Below are 20,890 nucleotides of genomic sequence, written 5' to 3' on the forward strand. Positions count from 1 at the left end.
CCAAACACCACCGCTGCTCGCATCCATCCTCACTCACGCCCTCTTCAAATCGTCGACATAGGCCAGCGTGTGTCTGTTGCCGTCGCAGACTCTAGCCCACTCGAGCAGCAAGCGCCATACGTAGAGGCGCATGTCCTCCCGGCGCAGGACCCTCTCGGCCCACTCCCGGCCCTGTTCGGCGATGAGGCGGGCCGCCGCGTCACCCGGACCCCCGCGGTCGGAAAAGTAGTCGAGCAGGGGGTACAGGTCCTGCAGGGTGTTGTCCAGGGGCACAAAGTGCACCCAGGGGGCGAGGCGGTCGTCGTGCCACTCGGCGTATATGGTGGCCTTGAGCGGCAGGCTGGTCGAGCGGAGGAAGCCGCGGAACCGGGCGGAGAAGGAGTTGCCGTCGACGTCCGGGAGGAACTTGTACTCGTACTGCTTCTCCATGGGCAGGTGCTCCCGCACGGCAAAGGTGTCGAAGTAAAAGGGGCACTCGTCGGGGGGGCAGAGGCGGACAAAGGCGGCGTCGGCAAACCGGCGGATCCAGGGGCCCAGGTTGCCGTTGTGCAGGCGCGGGCTGGGATACAGGTCGGCCGAGGGGAGCGGGAACGTCTTGGCGCGCACGCCGGTCCGCTCGGCGTCGGCGACGACGGTGCCGTTGAGCATGTGGACGAGCCGCTGGCGCTGGAAGTGGTGCCAGTTGTGCGCCTTGGCGCGGCCTCCGGAGCCCTCGCCGCGCCAGACGACGGCGTCCTTCTTGCGCTCCCACGACGGGCCGTGCGACTCGCCGCCCGAGTAGAAGTCGCCCCGGTCGAGGTACATGGCGCCGGGGATGAGGATCTCGTTGTTGGCGAGCAGCTTGGAGCCGCCAAAGAGGGGGATGAGCTCCTCGGTCGACGACAGGCTGATGGGCTCGATGAAGGAGCCGTGGAGCTGGCGCAGGTGCGGCTGCCAGCAGGGATCCGCGGCGGCCGTGCTGTTCTGCACGTAGCCGTTGAGCGCGTACTTTGGCCGGTAGTCTCGAGGGAACTCGGCCGGGCCCGACATGTCCTGCACCTGCTCGACGTCGCGGGCCGGCGTGTCCGGGCCGCAGGTCTTGACGAACAGGTTCCAGTACTGCTCGCTCGGCCCGTACCACTTTGGGTCGTAGGGATCCGCCTTGGCGGCATCCACGTCCGCGCGGTCCGTGTATCTCGTCGTGGCCTCCTCGACGTGGACCATGGTTCTCTCGGTGGCCGCCTTGTCGACCAGCTTGGCGACGGATTCGTGGGGCACCAGCAGCCTCGGCTCGTCCATGTAGTTGATGGGCATGTCGACGTCGGGCAGGAAGCCGGCGACCTCGGCCACCAGGTCGGTCCAGAGCTGCAGCCAGGGCACGCGGTCGGTGGTGTCGCCGTCCCCGCGGGCGGTGCCGTTGCGGACCCTGACGACGTGGTGCCAGGCGTTGGCGCGCCTGCTGGTTTCGGCGGGATCCAGGGCCCAGAACGGGGCCAGGTCCTTGTAGATCCTGTCAAAGAAGTCCTCGACGACGACGGCGCTGCAATTTTGGGCGGCCTCGAACCAGCGATCGAAGCCGGGGGGAGGGTGCCGGCCTCGCCGCTCTCGGTAGCGGGCCGCAGCCGACGCGAGGTGGTGGCTCTGTCTGGCCACGAGATCGTCGTGGTGGGCTTTGGCGTCGAGCATCAGCTTCCGGACGGGGTGCTTCAGCGTGCCGGCGGCTTGCTGGAGCGTCTTGCGGGCGGTTCGGCGATCCCAAAAGCGGGAGTCGTTCCACAGCGCATAGTTGGCCAGGAGGAACAGCGAGGCAAAGATGATGGCGGCATAGCGCAGGGTCAGCCGCGACGGCCACTGCAGCGGGTTCCAAGCCAGGCCGGGCGTGGACATGGCCAAGGAGGATGACGAGACGACGGGGACGACGGGGACGACGGGGACGACGGGGAGCGACGTGGTGGTGTGGGATGAGCACACGTCAGTACATTGGGAGCAGGCCGAGTTGCAAGCTTGCTGCCACCTCTGGCAAACTGCTAGTTGTGGTCGAGCTTCTCTTCCTTTTTTTCGTTTTTTTTCCTCTTTTTTTTTTCTTTTTTTTTTTAGCGACGTTACGAGCCAAGAGTCGAATCGAGTCGAGACCAGGAAGGGCTTGAAGAGCAGGCCCTCGGGAAACAAGGGCAAAGGAAGCTAGTCTGACAGACCAAAGCGGGACCCGGTTGCGTCAAAAAGCCCCGGTCAACGGGGATGTGGTTGAGTGTTTTGCACTCGTTTTGCTCGTCGCCCCAGCAGACTCGTGTGCTTTTCATCGTGACAATGCCGGCCATTGCCAGCGACTGCCAGCGACTTGCCTCGACAAGACGACCACCAGCCCCACGTGGTCGTCGGTTTCCCCCCCCCCCCCCTTCTCCCTTCCTTGGTCATGGTCCATGGACTCGCAGGTTATAACCCAGAAATGGCCGTCATTGTGCAGTCCTGGGTTGATTGGAGGTGCGGCAGCCCTGCTTCGCTCCTCCCTTTTGGCTGCAGGAGTCTCACACGGTCGGGGGGGGGACTTGGCCCCCTCCCCCTTTGTCAGCTGCATGCCCACTAGCTTAAACGGGAACTGCCCGGCCATGAATGAATGAACGACGTTTGTGTTATCGAGACTTTGGGAGCAGGGTTGCATCGAGGCAGCGGCCGAGTGTCAGTAGGCTGTGCTGGGCACGGCTTGATTCGTGGAGCAGCACCGCCCAGCAGCGAGAAGCATGCCAGCGTGAAGCAGGCCAGCATGAAGCATGCCAACGCGGTGCGTCGTCCCCTCTTGTGTCCTTTGCCTTGGCCGACTTTTTTTTTTTTTTCTTCGACAATGGCAGTGGCGTCCGCCGTGCCTGCCACGGCAAGCAGCAGGTGGGGCGGGAGGGAGCCCCCACCCGCGTTCTTCACTGACGCATGCGTGGTCGGAGATTTGCAGGCATCCCCGGCCCAGGAGCTGATGGCCCGGGCTCGGCTTATGTAATCCCCGTAATCCCAGCTTACAACCCAAGGGCCGTTGTTGGCGTTGTTGGCGTTGTTGGCGTTGTTGGCGTTGTTGGCGTTGTTGGCTGGCTTGCAGTGTTGCGCGGCAAACCAATCCCAGCCATGAGATTGCTCTGCTCTTGCCTGCCTCGTTTACCCTGCGGTGCAACCCGGCGCAGTCCCTCTTTCCGAGGTCCTTATCTGACCGGCCTTCAAATGCCCATCTGGTTCCAGTCCCGATTTCTGCAACCCCGCCCACACGCCGCAGACGAGAGCGGCTCGCGGCACAATAAACGTCAGCTTGGAAGCAATGCCTCTTGTGAGCGTCCGCCCAGCCTCCTACAGGGTAGCTAGGTCGCCGTCGGGCTCTTCCCCGGCTAAACGTCGCCTCGCCTCCCAGAGGCGCCGCGAGCCAATCACCGCGCAGCCAATTACCATGGAGGCAAATCCATGGGGCTTTTCCTCAACCGCGAGTTTTGACCAACGTCCGACAACGCATAGCACCGAGGAGAACAACCACTACTCACTCACCTGCTGCCTCTGTGTCATTTATACTCCCGCCCCCCCCCTTACAGCGGGCTACGCGCAAGAGTCCAGAGCGCTTCCCCCCCCCCCCACGTCGTCCACAGATTGTCGAGATGCTCTCGTCGTCGCGATCCGCCGCCTCAACGGCCTTGCGAGGTGAGGTGCCTCTTGCCTCGGCTCTTAAAGCCTCCCGCTTCAGTTCTGCTAACCTTTTTGCTTCCGTCCGCGCTCCAGCCAAGCCCGCAGCCGCCCTGGTTCCCTTCCGCGCCGCAGCCGCCCTGCCCGCCCTCCAGATCACCTCCCGCCACGCGTCGTCGTCCCTGACCCCCCACGGCGCCGGATCGTCCCTCTCCCCGGCCAGGAAGGAAGTCCCCCTCCCCAGCGAAGAGGGCACCAAGGGCGTGGTCCAATACGCGCTGTATGTCCCCCTTGCCTAGCCCTCCGGTTAGCCTCCCGTCGCTTTTCTAACGCCTCTCCTTGGCAGGACCTCCCTCGACATCATCGCCAACTGGGCCCGCCAATCCTCCCTCTGGCCCATGACGTTCGGCCTGGCCTGCTGCGCCGTCGAGATGATGCACCTCTCCACGCCGCGGTACGACCAGGACCGCCTGGGAATCATCTTCCGAGCCTCCCCCCGCCAGTCCGACGTCATGATTGTCGCCGGCACCCTGACCAACAAGATGGCTCCCGCTCTCCGCCAGGTCTACGACCAGATGCCCGACCCGCGGTGGGTCATCTCCATGGGCAGCTGCGCCAACGGCGGCGGCTACTACCACTACAGCTACAGCGTCGTCCGGGGCTGCGACCGCATCGTCCCCGTCGACATTTACGTCCCCGGCTGCCCGCCCACCAGCGAGGCGCTCATGTATGGAATCTTTCAGCTGCAGAGGAAGATGCGAAACACCAAGATTACTCGCATGTGGTACAGACGGTAGACAAGGACATGCTGAAAAGAAGAGGCCAAGCTCGCCGGGTGTGGCAAAGCTGATGGGGCAAAGGGTACGATGAATGGGGCTTGGAGCGGCTGGGCGTCGTAGAGACAAGAAGGGCGGATGTACGGAGTACATCGAGCCGGGTCTGAGCAAGAGTGCCCGCGAGAATGTCACATCTGAACTCGTTTACAGGTGGCCAATTTTTCTTTGTCCCTTCCCTTCCACTTCATGTATAGGCTGGGGCACATTGACTGCAATCAATCAAACCGGAGCCGTACATGCCGGAACCAAGCGTCGCCCTCATGGCTGCACGTGGGTGTGAGCCGGTCTTTCGTGTTCCATGGTGTCAAATTCACCTTGTCGCCGTGCTGGTTCAGATGCTCGTATCCAGCATCAATGTTGACCCGCAATGCCAACCGATTATCCATCCAGCTATGCCATTCCAACATCTCATCCAGCATCAGTGTTCACCAGCGTCAACCATCCGTCTCAGGCATGTCATTTGAATACTTCTATTCAGAAAAAATCCTCACCAGCAATGACATCATCCATCCAGCTATGCCATTCAAACACCTCATCCAGCACCACAGCCAAAACAACAGCCCTCCAAGCCCGCCCGCCGCCTTCCCTCACGACCCGTCCCCTCTCCCCGCCGGGCCACCCATCCCCCCTCCTGCACCACCCTCCGGGCCGCCGCCTTCCCGGATCTTTGCCCCATTGACGGTACGAGTCCCCCGCAGGCCTGGACCATGTGAGCTGAGCCTCCTTTCCCGTTTGTCCTGCGCATTCGTTGCCCTCCTGTCGGATTCGGCGCTGGTCGCTGACCCCGATACACACGCACGGTCATGGTGAGCCGACCTGCGGCCTTGCTGACACATGTCCCGCCAGCACGGAAACTACCTGTTCGATTGGTCTTTTGTTTCCTTGAAAATATATACCTATATATATATATAGGTATATGTATATTGTATGCGAAACAGGACACATGCGAGATTAAATGATGAAACCGAACATTGTTACCCAAGTATAAAAAAGAATAAATGCTTAGCAAGGCCAGAGAGAGGCGGACGTCGGGAGCAGACGACGTAAACAGACAGCACAGGTCTTGTGTGAATGCAACAGGGTTTGAAACAGGACAAATATCGCTATCATGACATTCTTTTTTTTCGATTATGCAAAAGGATCCAACCCTACTCTTGGCCAAAGCCCATTGTCTCTTCCACGGCTATTGTGAGCTTCTGCTGCAGCGTTTCCAAAGTCTTGTACGGGGGCAAATCGATACGATTGAAGCTGAGAGCAGTTAGCAAAAGAAAAAGAAGAAGAAGAAGAAGAAGAAGAAGAAGAAGAAAAAGTAAAACGAGCGACAGTACGTACCAGGTGTGTGCCTTGGGCAGGTTGGTGAGCTCGCCGGTCTTCTCAATCGTAAAGCGTCTTGGGCCGTCGCTGCCCTGTAGGTCCTTGAACCCGTTGACCGGGATCCGAGACGTTCCCGTCGTAAACTGCAATAGTCTCGACTTTTGCTCGCCGTCCCATGAGCGAACAGTCTGCCAAAAGTTCTGGATGACCTCATCCGACTCGGTGTAGCCTCTGTAATCCGTGTGTTTCTTCCAATCGTCCACGTCAATCTCGGCGATGCCTCCGATGAGCAGCTCCAGCTCTCGCTCGTCAAACACGTTGATGAGGTCTTGGGGAATCAGCTCGTGAAAGCCCTCCTTGAAAGCCTGAAACTGCTCCGCGATGCGTTTCTCGATGCGCCACTTCACCATGAGATCGACATACTCCTTCTTGTTCTCGTTGGTGACCTCGATGTTGCGACCGTTGGGTATGAGATCTTCCGTCGTCATGACTCCGAATCGCTCGTCTTCAGTGCTAAACGTCTGCTCCAGGATGCCGCCAGAGATGTCGTTGTCCAGCATCCACTGCAGAGATCGGTGGAAATCGGCATCAACGCCCTCCATGTCGGCAAGGGCAACCGCCTTTCCCAAAACCATCTTGTACAAGGCTCCGATGAAGAAAGCATCCAAGAACCGTCGATGGAAGATGGCCAGACCGACAACTCGTCCGATGAATTTAAAGTAGTTCAAGTGCTCCGGGTTGATGCCCGAGTGGGGGTTGATCTGGAGGGTGTAGTTGTCGTGCGCAGAGTACTCGAAGAGACAGTAGAAAGGGTTAAACATCTCGTGCGACAAGAGGAAGAAGAACTCCCGAGACAGGCCGCCATAATCCAACCCGTCCTCTCCATCAAACTTGATCATGAGTCGCTTCTTCAAGTCGGTGGCAGACTGACGGGTAATTTCGGCAAACGAGTCCTCGAAAATGTGCTCGCGCCGTACTTTGATGTGGCATTGACCGCTGAGGATACGCATTGCTGGCTGGGATCGGAAGTATATGAGCTTGCGTCGAAAGTCTCGCTTGTACTGAGGAACGTTTTGGTCCAGCGAGGATGGCAAGCGAGGGTCGTCCCAAGTCGTCGTTTTGGTGTTGTGGTCGACAAAATACACACGGGCCGTGTGCGTCAGCCGCATCTCCCAGCCGCTGGGGAGTGGGCCGAGCTGGGACACTGGTTGCTGCTGGATCTGGCCATTCGAGTTGTTCTGGCCACCGTACATCCTAATGTATTGTTGGCGACGAGGATCGACCCATGTTGTAGTTCTGGTGTTGTGATCGACAAAGTAGGGTCGCCCCTCTGGAGTCCACCTTTGCTCCCAGCCCGAGGGAAGCTCGCCGGTGCCGGGGCTCGTGGCTCCCGTGTGCATCACCGTTGCGTTTGCGTTGACGTGGGCGCTGCTACTGGCACTCGTCGGGCTACCGCTTGCTTGTGACGAAGGCGGTGGTTGTTGCTGATGTTGCTGCTGCTGTTGCAGAGTGGGCGAACTCGTGCCCGTTCTGTCCTCGGGAAGTGTACGATTTTGATGTCGCTGTCGCTCAACCTGAGTCGCAGCCTCCCGATCGTTCCGAGCTTCTGTGCTGCCCCCGTTTGCCGTCGGGCGATTCCAGCTTGTGGTTCTGGTGTTGTGGTCCACATAATACGTTCGTCCCAGATTGTCCTCACGACGCTCCCAGCCAGGTGGGAGTCTACCTTGGTTATCCTCAAAGGGGCTCAACTGGCTGTTTGGCCGCGACGAAGTCGAGCCGGTAGCGCCGCCGGTGGGGGCAGGCGTGGAGCTTGAGCTGGCGGGATGAGGGTGATGAAGCAACGTAACCTGGGGAACCGAGAAACCGCCGTTCTGGTTCGACACTGACGAGCTCGGTCCGCCGTCAGGCGCGGACAATGTTGAAAATGCCGACAGAGCGGGCGAGCTGGAAGGACCTGCAACGGTCAGGGCAGGTCGGCTGCTAGAGGCCTGCCCGCCTCGCGCAGGAGTAGCAAGGTTACATGACAGGTTGATGATGAGTTTTCCATGAACAACGATGTTGTCGGTCGACTTTTTGAGGTCCCTCGTGAGCATCTGGTCTGCGGGGCCATCAAGATCAGTCGCCTTGTTCGTCGACCATGTTTTTGTTTGGGTGGCAGCAGCTTACCATCGGACTCGGGGCCAAGGTCCATAACATCTCCCACCCGAATATTGATTACGCCTAGGAAGCCTTGGTCCTTCTTCTTGAACTTTTTCTGGTCAAAGACTTGTACTGCGAGGATACTGCCTTCATTTGCTCGACTGTTGGGCCATACATTAGTCCATCAAGGCAAAAGGGTGCAGTCTTTTTGCTGTTAGTGGCAGCAGGAAGGGGAGGCATCCGTACAAGTCGAAGCTTTCGTTCCAATATGGGTTCAGGGTTCGTTTGCTGACGGCAGTGGTCTTTGTCTGCTCGCCATTGATGGTCGCGACGGCGAAAGGGTCGGGAAATCCTGCCCAAGTTAGAACCAACATTGGACAAGGCAGACACGAAAAGAAAGCATCGTCGGGTTTGGGGCATACTAAACACGTCTCTCTTGTACAGGCCATCAGCGGCGATTACTAGTCGGTAAAACGTCAGTATTCCAAGGGCACGTCGACAGCGGGCTGCTGGTTGGAGCAGCGGATTGGGGAAGAATGAGGGGCGGCGATCACGCACTCGTGACGCGAAGGTTGGGCTTGCTGCACGAACTGTCAGTTTACACGTTGTTGCAGTTTGATTGCCCTGGGCCGAGAAGCAGAACAGATTGAATGCGAGGCCGTCCGCCTAGTTACTTACCTGGGCAGGCCCGGCTCGGTGCGAGCGCTCATGGTTGTGGTCGCTCCGACGAGATGGGGGGAAGGCAAGTCGTTCGAAGCAACGAGAGGAAAGTCGGAAGGGAATGAACTGCTGAAGCGATCCAAAGAGAAAGGGTCGCAGCCAGATGCCAGGCGGCTTGGTGATTCGGCTATGACGGCGACGAAAAGAATCCGAACTAATGACGACTTTGCGAGCAGCAAGCCCTCAATCTGGTGGGAGGGAGGCAGTGCAGGTGTGGCAGAGAGCAGCTGGTCAGCAACAGACTGGACCATAGCAGAGCAGAGCAGACAGTAGCAGCAACTACCAGACTACAGGTACCTACATATTGAGCGGAGTGAGGGAGGAGGGTGATGCACCGCGATGGGCATAGTACTGGTACAGTCTGGTTGAGAACTTGGGACTTGCCAGGTCGAGAGCAGCGATTGAGGGCAGTGGGCACCCCGCTTTGTTCTCTTGGCGGTCGTTGCTTGTCGAACTTGCCCTGTAATGCCTGGCACTGTGCCGGGACCCAGTGCCCAGTGTCAGTGTCAGTGCCAGTGCCAGTGCCAGTGCCAGTGCCAGTGCCAGTGCCAGTGCCAGTACCAGTCCAATGCCAGTCCCACTAGCCAGACAGCAACCCACGAACCGAACTCGGTGAGACGGGAGACTTCAGCCGCCAGGTAACAAGGTCTCCTCCCTGCCGGACCAACCCCAGCACGGCCGATTAGAAGAAGACGGCAAGCAAATGTCTCCGGCAAAGCAAAGACGCACACGGCAGCCGTGATTTGATGCAAGTCAGCGGGCAGCCCAGCGATAAGCCGCACGTGACGGACTCGATGGCGGGGGGCGTCTCTTGGCGGGGATCGAAAGCCCTGAACCCAACCGAACTGAAGGGGGGCGGAATTGCGGCGATGACGGCAACGGACGAGCTCGAAACGAAAAGAGAGGAAATACAATGATAAATAAATAAATAAATAAATAAATGAATAAATAAAGAAAAAAGAAAAAAACAAAGGGAGAACAGGATACGGCGGGTCGTCTCTAGGTAATTCGCTGGGAGTGGTGTTCCGGATGTGGGCGCCAATACAAAGAAAGCTGTGGCCCAAGGCTACGTTCGGGATGACGGAAGACGGGAAAGACCAGACCTGACCTGACATACCGACTGGACCTTGCGGTGGGGTCAGCCGCAGGCTGAAAGCTTGTCATTGAACCAGAGCTGGGGCAGCCTGGGCCTGGGCCCTGGGGATTGCGTGACCCCTGCCTACGAAGATGTGGGGGGGGGTTGGTGGGTTCGTGCATGAGCCCGCTTCCCACATAGTCTTCTTTAGCTCCGTACTTGACAAGTTGAGTTTTGCATGTTTGCGTCTGGTATTTCTCAAGGCAAATCGCCAAGCTTGGGGGGATCTACAACGATTGAACCAGGTCTTGGAGCTGGGTCGACGTGCCGTGGAGCGTATCCTCCCGTTTCTGCCAATGTAGCTGATGCGGAAACATTTGGTCTGTTGAACAACATAAGCCCAACAAGGCGCGGCCAGATGGCGACGGCGATGGCGATGGCGATGGCGAGGTCGACTGTGGCGCGGCGCGGCGTGGCGTGGGCGGCCGCTGGCTCAGACCAAGACCCAGTTTCTTGACTTGGAACTCTCGACGCTTACAAATCAATCTCACACCATAGCATACATGTACTGTAGCTGCCGTCAGTTTCAGCTCAACAGGTATTCCGTACCTGTACATGGCGTCCGACACAGACACATCGTCTATGCCTTTGTAGTCTTGAAGCCTCCATCTTTCATTAGGCATCCAGATTTGATAAGCCGACCGTCAGGAACCGTGGTCAAGTGGTCGTTGCATGTTACCACCAGCACAATGGCCCGGCGACGGACACGAGTGGACGAGGTCAAGAATTGGAGCCGGCTCTCTTGGGCCAACGGACATTGCTTTTGGTGTATGTTATCGAGTGTAGTAGTCCCATCCCAGCAAGTCGCATCGTTTCTTCCAAATCAATATCATACCTAGAAGGGGAAAAAGAGAAAGAAAATAAAAAGGAAAACAAGAAAAGCAAGAAAACCGACGGAGAAAAAAAAAAAAAAGGAAACAGATAATCCTGGAGCTCTTGGCCCTTGTTCTCCTTCTTGTCCCTTTCCTCTCTTTGCTCCTGCCTGTACTTTACAAATCTGAACGTGTCTGGTTTGTTTGCCTTGTCGCTGCGCCATAGTGCCTCCCGTCTCGTCTTGTCGAGCTTTCATATTCTGCCTGTCGTGCACACGCATGACAGGGTATAAAAGGCAGCGTATATCGTTGGTATCAAAATCTTTTTGGCTTTTCCTACGGCTTCAGTGTCGGATATGCGTCGGCCCGATTATCCTTTCCATGCTCCTCAAGGCCGGGTTCCATGCCAAAGCCTTTTTTTTTTCGTCGGCACAGAACTTATGACAAGAAAATCAGAACCCTAGAAGATAAATCCTCAGATCAAGCTCAACCCCACCGAGATCAAGACACAGAGCCTGGTGGTGCTCAGGTGCTGCCGCAAGGAAAGGTCTCGCTTCCCTGTTCCTAGTAAGGCGCATGAACTCCCCTACCACGGCCTCTGTAACCGCCACGATAACCTCCTCGGGGGAAACCACCGCGTGCGTGAAACCCTCGGCCACCACGGAAGCCGCCGCGACCGCGACCGCGGCTCATTCCCGGGACGTTGGTTCTCTTGGGGGTGACTTTGATGTTGCGGCCCTTGAAGACACTTTCGTTCAGCACCAGGGCTTGGGCGACTAAGCTGGGCTCCGTAAACTCAACGTAGGCGTAGCTGTTTAGACCCCCAAGTCAGTCAACAGGCAGTCCCCTGTGCAGGTTGCATCGTGATTTGGGAGGGAGAGAAGGGTGGGGGGGGGGGGGGGGGGGGATGCGAAGGGAAACTGCCACCGCACATACCCCTTTGGCTGACCAGTGAACTTGTCTAGCAGGATGGTGACGCGGTTGATCGAGCCGCAGCTCTGGAAGTGGGCTTGAATCTCTTCGGGTGAGGCGGAATAGTCGACATTTCCCACAAAGATGCTGCGTGCATCCACAGACTCCTTGTCGTCGGCCAGGTCGGCCGACTGCTGCTCCAAACTGGCTTGCATTTCCCGCAGTTTCTTGGCCTCCTCTTCCATTTCAGCTACTCGGCGCTTCATGGCTGTGATTTCTTCCTAGTGCAGGAAGGACCACGGTCAGCTGTCACCTGCTCACGATCAAGTTTCCCCGGATTTGATTTTCCCCCAATGTCCTCTCGTCTCCGTGACCGCGAGGCTGTCGATCTGTAGGTTCGCGCGCCATGTGGGAAAGAAAGAAAAGAAAAGAAAGAAAAAACCCACCTCTTCAGCAGCCGTCATGTCGGCCTCAGGTTGCTCTTTACCCTGAGCGACGGGCATTTCCTCTGCCTGCTTTGCGTCTGACATGATGTGTGGTCAAGGATGTATCTGTATCGGACCGTTGAAACTAGGTAGTTATTGAGCAAAGTCTGGTTGGAGCAGCAAGGTTAGTCAGAACGAAAGCCCAGGCCTCAGCTTTGAAGGAGAAGCGTCAATGCCAGCGTCCTCGGCGGCTCGAGGTGTGCTCTGAAACGCTGACCCTTGGGCAGAAGTGGCACGCGCCGAACAAGGAGTTGCCTCAGGAGGCCGGGCGGGAATAATGACCACATGAGATTCCAGTTGACGTCCATGCCGGCTGCTCACCACCTGGGCCCCCGGTTGCACTGCACTTGCGCTGCACGCGATAGCACAACACAGCAAAGCACAGCAAAGAACAGCACAGCATGGCGACGGCAAACAAGCAAACAGCTCTCTGTCTCGATCCGGGACACGCATGACGGCGAAATGGGGAGACTCACCAAAGCTCGCAAACAAGTGCTACAGGCGGGGAGGCGCAAGAGAGTGGTGCGCTGCGTTCCCGCGGTTTTTGTTCCTGCTCTTCTATTCACAAAAAAAAAAAAAAAAAAAAAAAAAAAAAGTCAAGACGTTGAGGGGGGGGAAAAAAAAACAAGCTCGCCGCAAATTTGTCGCGAGGCTCAGGCGACCCTTGCCGGAAGCTTTTCGCGGCTCAGCGCTCAGTGCAGTGCTCAGGCACAAGTCGCGAGTCAGGGTGGGAGAGCCGGAGTTTATCCACCAGACGTGCTGAAATCCCAGATTTGATATTTGATCCCTTTGAAGGTGCGAAGGTGCAGACTTCGTAGCGGACCCACTTCTTGCTAAATTAGGTAGGTACCTAGAGGGTATTTCCTATCTTTATATCCTAACAGAGCTAATAAAACATCTTAAATATCAGTACTATAGGTAATGCATTTTTATCTTCCTTAACTACTGCTAAATTAAGCAGCCTATTAGCAAAGGCATGGCGAGGCCTTTTTTTTTTTTTTTTTTTTATTATTATTATTAATAAATATAGCTCTTTATATATACGGGAATTGCTGGGTACTTATGTTATTACACTATTTCCTTGTCTACTGATGTACCCCGCAGTTTACGGTTTTCTATTGGCTTAAACCTACACCTTCGCACCTTCAAAGGGATACAGCGGTTCTGCAGGCCGTCTCCACTACTGCTGCACTGTGCAGGCAACTCCAAGCAAGGCACGGATTTTGTATTCTTCTTGGTTCTCATAAAAACCACATCACAAAGCCAATCAATAACTAGCGCCGACTATTGCCATTGGTGCAATCCTTGACAGCTCAAGCCATCCACGCATGGTAATTCTTGTTCCCGTGCATTATCCCGGCATCACACATCACCCTCCTGGCCATGAGTTCATGGCCTTGAAGATCCCGGCGTCTGTCTCGTCCATCCAGCCTCGGTCGCAACGTGCTCCATGTCTACTCCCCACCCCAAGTGAACATTGAAGCCTTGATAAACCAGACCCCTCTGCACATATGAACCTCATCATTGACAGAGACCGTGCCTCCTTCAGCCATGCCTCACCCAAGTCTCTCCGTCCCTCTCCTGCGCCCACTGGAGAACCAACCCCCCCCGTCGTCACCGGGGCCAAGCGCAACCCGACGTGCCCTCGCCCGCCTCGTCCGTTTCCAACGCAAGGGCAGAGTGCTGCTCAGCTCTCAGAAGAAACACTCCCTCATCATGCTCATCGTGGCGCTCGATGTCGTCGCCTTGCTGGCCAACGTCTTTGTTCAGCTGGTTGCGTGCGAGATGCATCGGAGCGACGAGCAATGGGTGAAGCATCTGACCGGGGGCTTGGAAGTCCTGGGGCTGGTCTTTAGCAGCTTGTTCATGGTCGAGCTAGCTGCCTGTCTGTTCTCGTATGGTCTCAGGTGTGTGCGCTTGCTATTCGCTACTGGGCTCGAGGGCGTCCTGGCTCATTTGCATCTTCCCCCACGGGTGCTTGGGGTGCAGTAAATAGTTACCTGACGTCATGGTTTCATCTGTTCGATGCTGCTGTCATTGTGGCAAGCTTCGCTATTGATCTTGCCACTCGCGGCCTCGCCGAATCTATCGGCTCGCTTGTCATTGTCTTGCGTTTATGGAGACTGGCCAAAATCTCGGAGGAAGTCGTCGTGGGGGCTACGGAAAGGTTGGAGGCTTTGGAGCAGCAGATGGAAGAGTTGACGCATGAGAACATGGCCCTGAGACAGCGGTTGGGTATCGAGTCTCACGAACCCTCTGGTCAAGAGTAGGTTACAACAGATGCTCATTCATTACCTACGACTCTTACCTGTAATCACACCAAAGATGCCATGTGCGTAGACACGTGGTGCGGTCGCATACGCTGCCGCCTCAAGCCTCTTGATTGCATTATTGATGCTATGTACGTCTTTAGGTGAAGTGCCATGATCGTCTATGCTGCCTCATGTAGCGCTTCAGGCAAAAGAAAGAAAAAAAGAAAAGAGAGGAGGGGGGAGAAGGGGGAGTCAAAAGAAAAAAAAAAAAACTGGGGGAGGGAGGGGGATCCCCAACACGCTGAGATGCAAAATTGCCGCAAAACGCCGCCTGATGCTTAACGCTAGCTCCCATGTCCGTTGCCTTCAAAATGTGCCATCCCACCCAGTAGAAGATAGAAAGGTTGCATCAGTGTTCTTCGTCATCTTGATCCTGACATGATCTCTGCCGACAAGGCATCGTCAAGAATGTCGGCTTCGCTTGCTCCCATTGGCAAACGGATCTTTGCCTCCCAGACAGCCGCCGAAAAAGTCGTCAAAGTCCCACCTTCGCTTCGTTCCAGCTCCCTTGCCTAAATGCCCGGCCCCTCGGGAGCCTGATTTTGGGTTGTGTCCGTTCAAGCGCGATCTTGAGCTTCGTCCCGTCGACAGCGACTGACCGTCCCGGCCCCGGGAATCCGACAGGTCCAGTGTAGCAATATTTGGATATGGGTGACTAGACTGAAAGGTGAAGCTATCCTGTGATGGGACGGAGATGGGCATCGGTTCTTCGGGAATCGAAACAACATTTGCTTCTGGCGATTCGGCTCGCTTGGCCACTACGGTCTGAGGTTCCGCACTTGGCCTTGCTACTTCCGGTGACAATGTTCTTTCAGCTCGCTCGATATCGTCATCACTCTCGGTGTTGTGAGAGTTCCTGTCATGCCCGTCAAAACGCTCCGTCGCCCATTTCCTGACAGACCAACCTTCTCCGTCCTTGAGTCCGAGATTCTCCTTGTCAAGAAATGTGAGAAGGTCTTCGAGACATTCTTGATAGCCTTCAGTTCTAGCTCTAGATTCTGCTAGAGCCGATGTCTTATACAGCTTGGTGACGGAGAGAGCTGCTGCTTTGAATACGTCGAGCAGCTGCTCTGGGATTTCGTTCGGAACGCTATGTCTGCCGGTTGAGGTGTGTTGGCCGACTTGGGCTTTGGATGAATCCATGATATTCAAACAAGGGAGAGAGGCACAGAAAAGCTTCTATTGACTTGTTAGCTTAGTGTCCCCCAAACCCATCGCCACCCGCTGGCAGGACAAACCTCGTGCTGTGACCTACTTACAAGGATGCGAGTATTGCAAAGGTACACTGCAGTATCCAGATGGCTTCAAAACCCCGCCGAGCGACTTGGGACTCTCGGAAACACTTGGTGGACTCTCTGTAAAGGTTTTCGCCGGCGAAGTGTCGGGCGTGTCAAAGGTCGCGCGAGAACCCGAGCTTCCCCTTATTCAGATCTTTCCCCAAACGAGATGGGAGATGACGATGCGAATGTCAGGAGGGGAATCGCCAAGTTGGTTGGCGGCGTCAAGACAGCAAAGTTGGTGTCATGTGGTTCCCGTCGCTATGTGGGGGTGGGGATAACTCAGGCACAGTCACCCACCCACGTGACATTGGCCTTGTCAAAGTTTGCCATGACCATCCATGACTTGTATGATCTGATTTGTCCGCTTGGGCTGAGGATTTTTGAGGTGTGGTTCCTTACCTAGGTACCTACCTAGGTACCTCCTCCGTACGTATTCATCCAAAGGTACGGAAAAGAAGAAAGAAAGTTTCAGCAGCAGAGTAGCTAGGCTGGCAATATAGATATATTTTTGCGGAGTTATTTCATACCCGGGAGCCCCTACACTGCAACGATTCTCCGAGTCTGTTTTCCAACGGATCTCGAACCAGCTTTCCAAGGTTGACTACCTATTTTGCTGGTCCCAGTACATCAGATGTGGGGTCATCATGGCCGATACCCGAGGTACATGGGACTCCCGACAGTTGTCCTCCGTACCTGAGGTGCCTCCCAAGGTACCTAAGGCCTCCCAAGGTACCTAAGGCACCTTACCTACACCTACCTCCTGGTAATTGGTTGGCAAAGTCCCGGATGCAAATCACCACTCATCTGGCTGCTTCTTCCGAGGAATAGTGGATCGTACGGCACGCGCTAACCCCCCCAAAGCCAGCCCCCACGGCCGGCCCTTGACGGGCACGTACGTCTGGTCTGGTCTGGTACTAATTGACCTAAACGTACAGAGTCGCCTTGCACCGACACGGCAACCTGTCGAGAAAAAAAGCACTTTGGGTCCGGTCACAGACTTGGCCAACAACTGCATCGACAACGGCAACATCAACTTCCGTTGGGTTTGCACATAGATCACGCCGACTCGGAGCCACTGGGCGTGTTGGATACGGCAAAGCTACTGGCGAGGCGAGGCTTTGCTTGCAACGCGTCTCATTTACAATCGGTCGCGTTAAGAGGTTGAATTACTTTCTTCCCTCAACATGGCTCCACGATCGCGAGCAAGCCGCGCTGGTACTGATGCGTCTATATCAGATGCAGCAGATCATCATCGCGGCGAATCAATGGTTCGTTTGACCTGGACCAACATGGCAGTCATGCATCTTGGCAGGCCGGCCTCACTAACACAGGCTTGCCTCCAGGAAGTTGATGAAACTCCCGACTACACAGACTCTGATACCAACCCCAACACCACGGCAAGCAGCGTTGTCGGGGACCCCTCGGCTGACGGCCGGAAACGACGCTCGGAAGCGAATCAATTGCGCCGGAGCATTTTTGGCAAAAAACATGACCGCCTGGGCGAATCAAAGGTAGGGTGCACCACTCGGTAAAAGCAAGCCGACCCTGACTCCGAATCCGAAGCTGATGGGCGTGTCCCCTCGAATCTAGGAAGATGATACCATCAGGCGATTTCGATATTTGCTGGGATTGACCGACCTTTTCCGCCATTTCATCGAAACGAACCCCGACCCCAAGATTCGAGAAATCATGGCCGAAATCGATCGTCAAAATTCCGAGGCAGCTCACAACAAGAAGGGCGCTGGCCGGCAAGGAGGAGCTACCAGCGATCGACGCCGACGGACAGAAGCCGAAGAAGACGCAGAGCTTCTCAAAGACGAGAAGCACGGGGGGTCCGCGGAAACCGTCTTTCGCGAGTCGCCACACTTTGTCCAAGGCCAAATGAGGGATTACCAGATCGCGGGCCTCAACTGGCTCATCTCGCTGCATGAGAACGGAATATCGGGCATCTTGGCCGACGAAATGGGTCTCGGCAAGACTCTTCAGACCATTTCGTTTCTGGGCTATCTTCGGCACATTGCGGCCATTACTGGGCCGCACCTGATCACGGTTCCCAAGTCGACGCTGGACAATTGGAAGCGCGAGTTTGCCAGGTGGACGCCAGAGGTCAATGTCCTGGTGCTCCAAGGTGCCAAGGAAGAGCGACACAACCTCATCAACCAGCGTTTGGTTGATGAGAAGTTTGACGTCTGCATCACCAGCTACGAAATGATCTTGAGGGAAAAGGCTCATCTGAAAAAGTTTGCCTGGGAGTACATCATAATTGACGAAGCACATCGCATAAAGAACGAGGAGTCTTCTCTTTCTCAAATCATCAGATTGTTCCAGTCGCGAAACCGACTCCTCATCACCGGCACGCCGTTGCAGAACAATTTGCACGAACTCTGGGCGCTCCTCAACTTCCTCCTGCCCGACGTCTTTGGCGACTCGGAAGCCTTTGACCAGTGGTTTTCGGGCCAAGATCGTGACCAAGACACGGTTGTTCAGCAGCTTCACCGTGTTTTGCGCCCGTTCTTGCTCCGCCGCGTCAAGAGCGACGTGGAAAAGAGCTTGCTCCCCAAAAAAGAAATCAATGTATACTTGGGCATGTCGGAAATGCAGGTCAAGTGGTACCAAAAGATTCTCGAGAAGGACATTGACGCTGTCAATGGAGCAGGGGGTAAGCGAGAGTCAAAGACTCGGCTTCTCAACATCGTCATGCAGCTGCGAAAGTGCTGCAACCACCCCTACTTGTTCGAAGGTGCCGAACCCGGCCCGCCTTATACCACTGACGAGCACTTGATCTACAATGCTGGAAAGATGGCCGTCCTGGACAAGCTGCTTGCTCGCCTGCAAAAGCAGGGGAGCAGGGTGCTCATCTTCTCGCAGATGAGCCGTCTCCTGGACATCCTCGAGGACTACTGCGTTTTCCGAGAATACAATTACTGCCGCATCGACGGCGGGACTGCGCATGAGGATCGAATTGCTGCCATTGACGAGTACAACAAACCCGGCTCCGAAAAGTTTGTCTTTCTGCTGACGACCCGAGCCGGCGGCTTGGGCATCAACTTGACGTCGGCCGACATTGTAGTCCTGTACGATAGCGACTGGAATCCCCAGGCTGATTTGCAAGCCATGGATCGCGCCCACCGCATCGGACAAACAAAGCAGGTTGTCGTGTATCGATTCGTCACGGATAACGCCATTGAGGAAAAGGTTCTGGAGCGCGCGGCACAGAAGCTGCGTCTCGACCAGCTCGTCATTCAGCAAGGCCGCGCGCAAATAGCCGCCAAGGCTGCCGCGAACAAGGACGAGCTACTGTCCATGATCCAGCACGGCGCGGAAAAGGTCTTCCAGTCCAAAGGCGCAACGGGAAACCTGGGGAAGCAAGCGCTGGATGACGACGAGATCGACGCCATCCTTAACCAGGGCGAATCCAGGACGAAAGAGCTCAGTGCCAAGTACGAAAAGCTTGGCATCGACGACCTGCAGAAGTTCACGTCCGAGTCGGCCTACCAGTGGAACGGGGAAAACTTTGCAAACATCAAAAAGGACGTCGGCATCAGCTGGATCAACCCAGCGAAGCGCGAGCGCAAAGAGCAGTCCTACTCAATGGACAAGTATTTCAGGCAAGCCATGTTTCCGAACCCCAAGGGCGATGCCAAGCCGAAGGCACCCAGGGCTCCTAAACAGATCCCGGTGCAGGACTACCAGTTCTACCCCCCGCGCCTGCGCGATCTCCAGGACAGGGAGACGGCCCACTACAGAAAGGAGATTGGGTACAAGGTCCCGCTTCAGGACGGCGACGACGAGAACTTGTCGGAGCGAGAAGCGGAGCGCGCTCTCGACCAGCAAGAGATCGACAACGCCACCCCTCTGACCGAGGAAGAGAAGAAGGAGAAGGAGGAGCTCTCGACCAAGGGGTTCGGAAACTGGAGCAGAAGAGACTTTCAGCAATTCGTCAACGGGTCGGGGAAATATGGGCGGCACGACTACGAGGGCATCTCGCACGAAATCGACAGCAAGACGCCGGCGGAAATCAAGGCCTACGCCAAGGTCTTTTGGCAGCGATACACCGAGATTGCCGACTACACAAAGTCCATCAAGGTGATTGAGGACGGGGAGGAGCGCACGCGCAAGATGGAAAACCAGCGCAAGCTGCTGCGCAAAAAGATGTCCCAGTACAGAGTGCCGCTGCAGCAGCTCAAGATCAACTACTCCATCTCGACGACCAACAAGAAGGTGTACACCGAGGAGGAGGACCGCTTCCTGCTGGTGCTGCTCGACAAGTACGGCATCGACTCGGAGGGCCTGTACGAGAAGATGCGCGACGAGATTCGCGACTCGCCCCTCTTCCGCTTCGACTGGTTCTTCCTCAGCAGGACGACGACGGAGCTGTCGCGCCGCTGCACGACCCTGCTCACCACCATTGTCAAGGAGTACGAGGACGTCCCCGCCCGCGGATCGAACGGCGTCAACGGTAAGACCAAGCGCGACCCGGACGACGAGAACGACGAGGACAGCATCCTCGGCGCGCCCGCCAAGAAGAAGTCCAAGAATGGGGTCAAGGTACGCTCCACCGCCACCATCACCACCACCACCAAGACCAAGTCTCAACGGCCTACACCGCGCCAGCGCTGACCAAACATCTCCCTGCAGAACAAGGCTCTCGACAACGTCAAGTCCAGCAAAGCCAGCTCCAAAGCCACATCTCGCGCTTCCAGCGTGGCGTCGACCGGCTCCAACACCACGTCAAAAGGCAAGAAGGGTAAAAAGAGAAAGTAGTCAGTCGCCTGGTGCAGGAGAAGAACCGGGCGGAAATCCTCGGCAGGGGCAGATTAGCCAAGGGGGGGGTAAAACTATGCCCGCCTGGGAGAGGGGGGGGGGGGGGAGGGGGAGAGGAAAAGTAAACAACATTACATGGCTCCAGTCTCTGAAATGTATGGCGTTTTGCTCGTGTTTCTGGCTTTTTGGTTGGTGGGTTCTGCGGCGTGTTTGCTGTTGCCTGTGGTGTTTTGCGCTGTCCAATTCTGAATTCAACATGTCACAGGTAGCTTTGCGGAAGCACCCAGCGCCATCTTGCTGCGCTTTCTTGAACCTTATGTGTGTTACTGCCTCGCCCAATGCCACTCACGCAGCTGAACATCCAACTGGGAAGAAGCTGCCTGCCATACATGTACGCATCCCATCTTGAGCGACGATAAAAAAAACAAAAACAGCGTGTCTATGGAACGGACATGCGAACCCGTCCCAGCAAAAAGGGGTTCCCCCACGGGATTTCTAATTGCTCACGCCCACCAGCCCATCCAACCCGGACGAGGCGCGTCTCGTTCCAG

The 20,890-nt window shown here is 56.3% G+C and overlaps 7 protein-coding genes across 7 annotated transcripts; 3 read left to right on the top strand and 4 right to left on the bottom strand.

Annotated features, from left to right (window-relative positions):
* Positions 1–33: 33 nt before the first annotated feature.
* Positions 34–1,866, bottom strand: UV8b_04844 (uncharacterized protein; the record flags this gene model as incomplete). The annotated part of the gene is made up of 1 exon (XM_043142342.1): positions 34–1,866. The coding sequence occupies one exon, from the start codon at positions 1,864–1,866 to the stop codon at positions 34–36; it is 1,833 nt and encodes a 610-aa protein (XP_042998276.1).
* A 1,739-nt stretch (positions 1,867–3,605) lies between these two features.
* Positions 3,606–4,427, top strand: UV8b_04845 (uncharacterized protein; the record flags this gene model as incomplete). Its single annotated transcript, XM_043142343.1, has 3 exons — positions 3,606–3,648; positions 3,727–3,910; positions 3,977–4,427. The coding sequence occupies 3 exons, from the start codon at positions 3,606–3,608 to the stop codon at positions 4,425–4,427; spliced, it is 678 nt and encodes a 225-aa protein (XP_042998277.1).
* Positions 4,428–5,614: 1,187 nt separating this feature from the next.
* Positions 5,615–8,629, bottom strand: UV8b_04846 (uncharacterized protein; the record flags this gene model as incomplete). The annotated part of the gene is made up of 7 exons (XM_043142344.1): positions 5,615–5,714; positions 5,799–7,878; positions 7,947–8,080; positions 8,166–8,271; positions 8,342–8,380; positions 8,478–8,500; positions 8,598–8,629. The coding sequence occupies 7 exons, from the start codon at positions 8,627–8,629 to the stop codon at positions 5,615–5,617; spliced, it is 2,514 nt and encodes an 837-aa protein (XP_042998278.1).
* A 2,521-nt stretch (positions 8,630–11,150) lies between these two features.
* Positions 11,151–12,028, bottom strand: UV8b_04847 (uncharacterized protein; the record flags this gene model as incomplete). Its single annotated transcript, XM_043142345.1, has 3 exons — positions 11,151–11,397; positions 11,523–11,779; positions 11,945–12,028. 3 exons carry the CDS (start codon positions 12,026–12,028, stop codon positions 11,151–11,153), a joined length of 588 nt encoding a protein of 195 aa, XP_042998279.1.
* A 1,506-nt stretch (positions 12,029–13,534) lies between these two features.
* Positions 13,535–14,253, top strand: UV8b_04848 (uncharacterized protein; the record flags this gene model as incomplete). Its single annotated transcript, XM_043142346.1, has 2 exons — positions 13,535–13,890; positions 13,980–14,253. 2 exons carry the CDS (start codon positions 13,535–13,537, stop codon positions 14,251–14,253), a joined length of 630 nt encoding a protein of 209 aa, XP_042998280.1.
* A 444-nt stretch (positions 14,254–14,697) lies between these two features.
* UV8b_04849 (uncharacterized protein) lies at positions 14,698–15,438 on the bottom strand (the record flags this gene model as incomplete). Its single annotated transcript, XM_043142347.1, has 1 exon — positions 14,698–15,438. The coding sequence occupies one exon, from the start codon at positions 15,436–15,438 to the stop codon at positions 14,698–14,700; it is 741 nt and encodes a 246-aa protein (XP_042998281.1).
* Positions 15,439–16,759: 1,321 nt separating this feature from the next.
* Positions 16,760–20,339, top strand: UV8b_04850 (uncharacterized protein; the record flags this gene model as incomplete). Its single annotated transcript, XM_043142348.1, has 4 exons — positions 16,760–16,843; positions 16,919–17,086; positions 17,166–20,123; positions 20,214–20,339. The coding sequence occupies 4 exons, from the start codon at positions 16,760–16,762 to the stop codon at positions 20,337–20,339; spliced, it is 3,336 nt and encodes a 1,111-aa protein (XP_042998282.1).
* Between the last annotated feature and the right edge of the window lie 551 nt (positions 20,340–20,890).

Source organism: Ustilaginoidea virens, chromosome 4, assembly GCF_000687475.1.
Source record: "Ustilaginoidea virens chromosome 4, complete sequence".
NCBI classification, from domain to species: Eukaryota; Fungi; Ascomycota; class Sordariomycetes; order Hypocreales; family Clavicipitaceae; genus Ustilaginoidea; species Ustilaginoidea virens.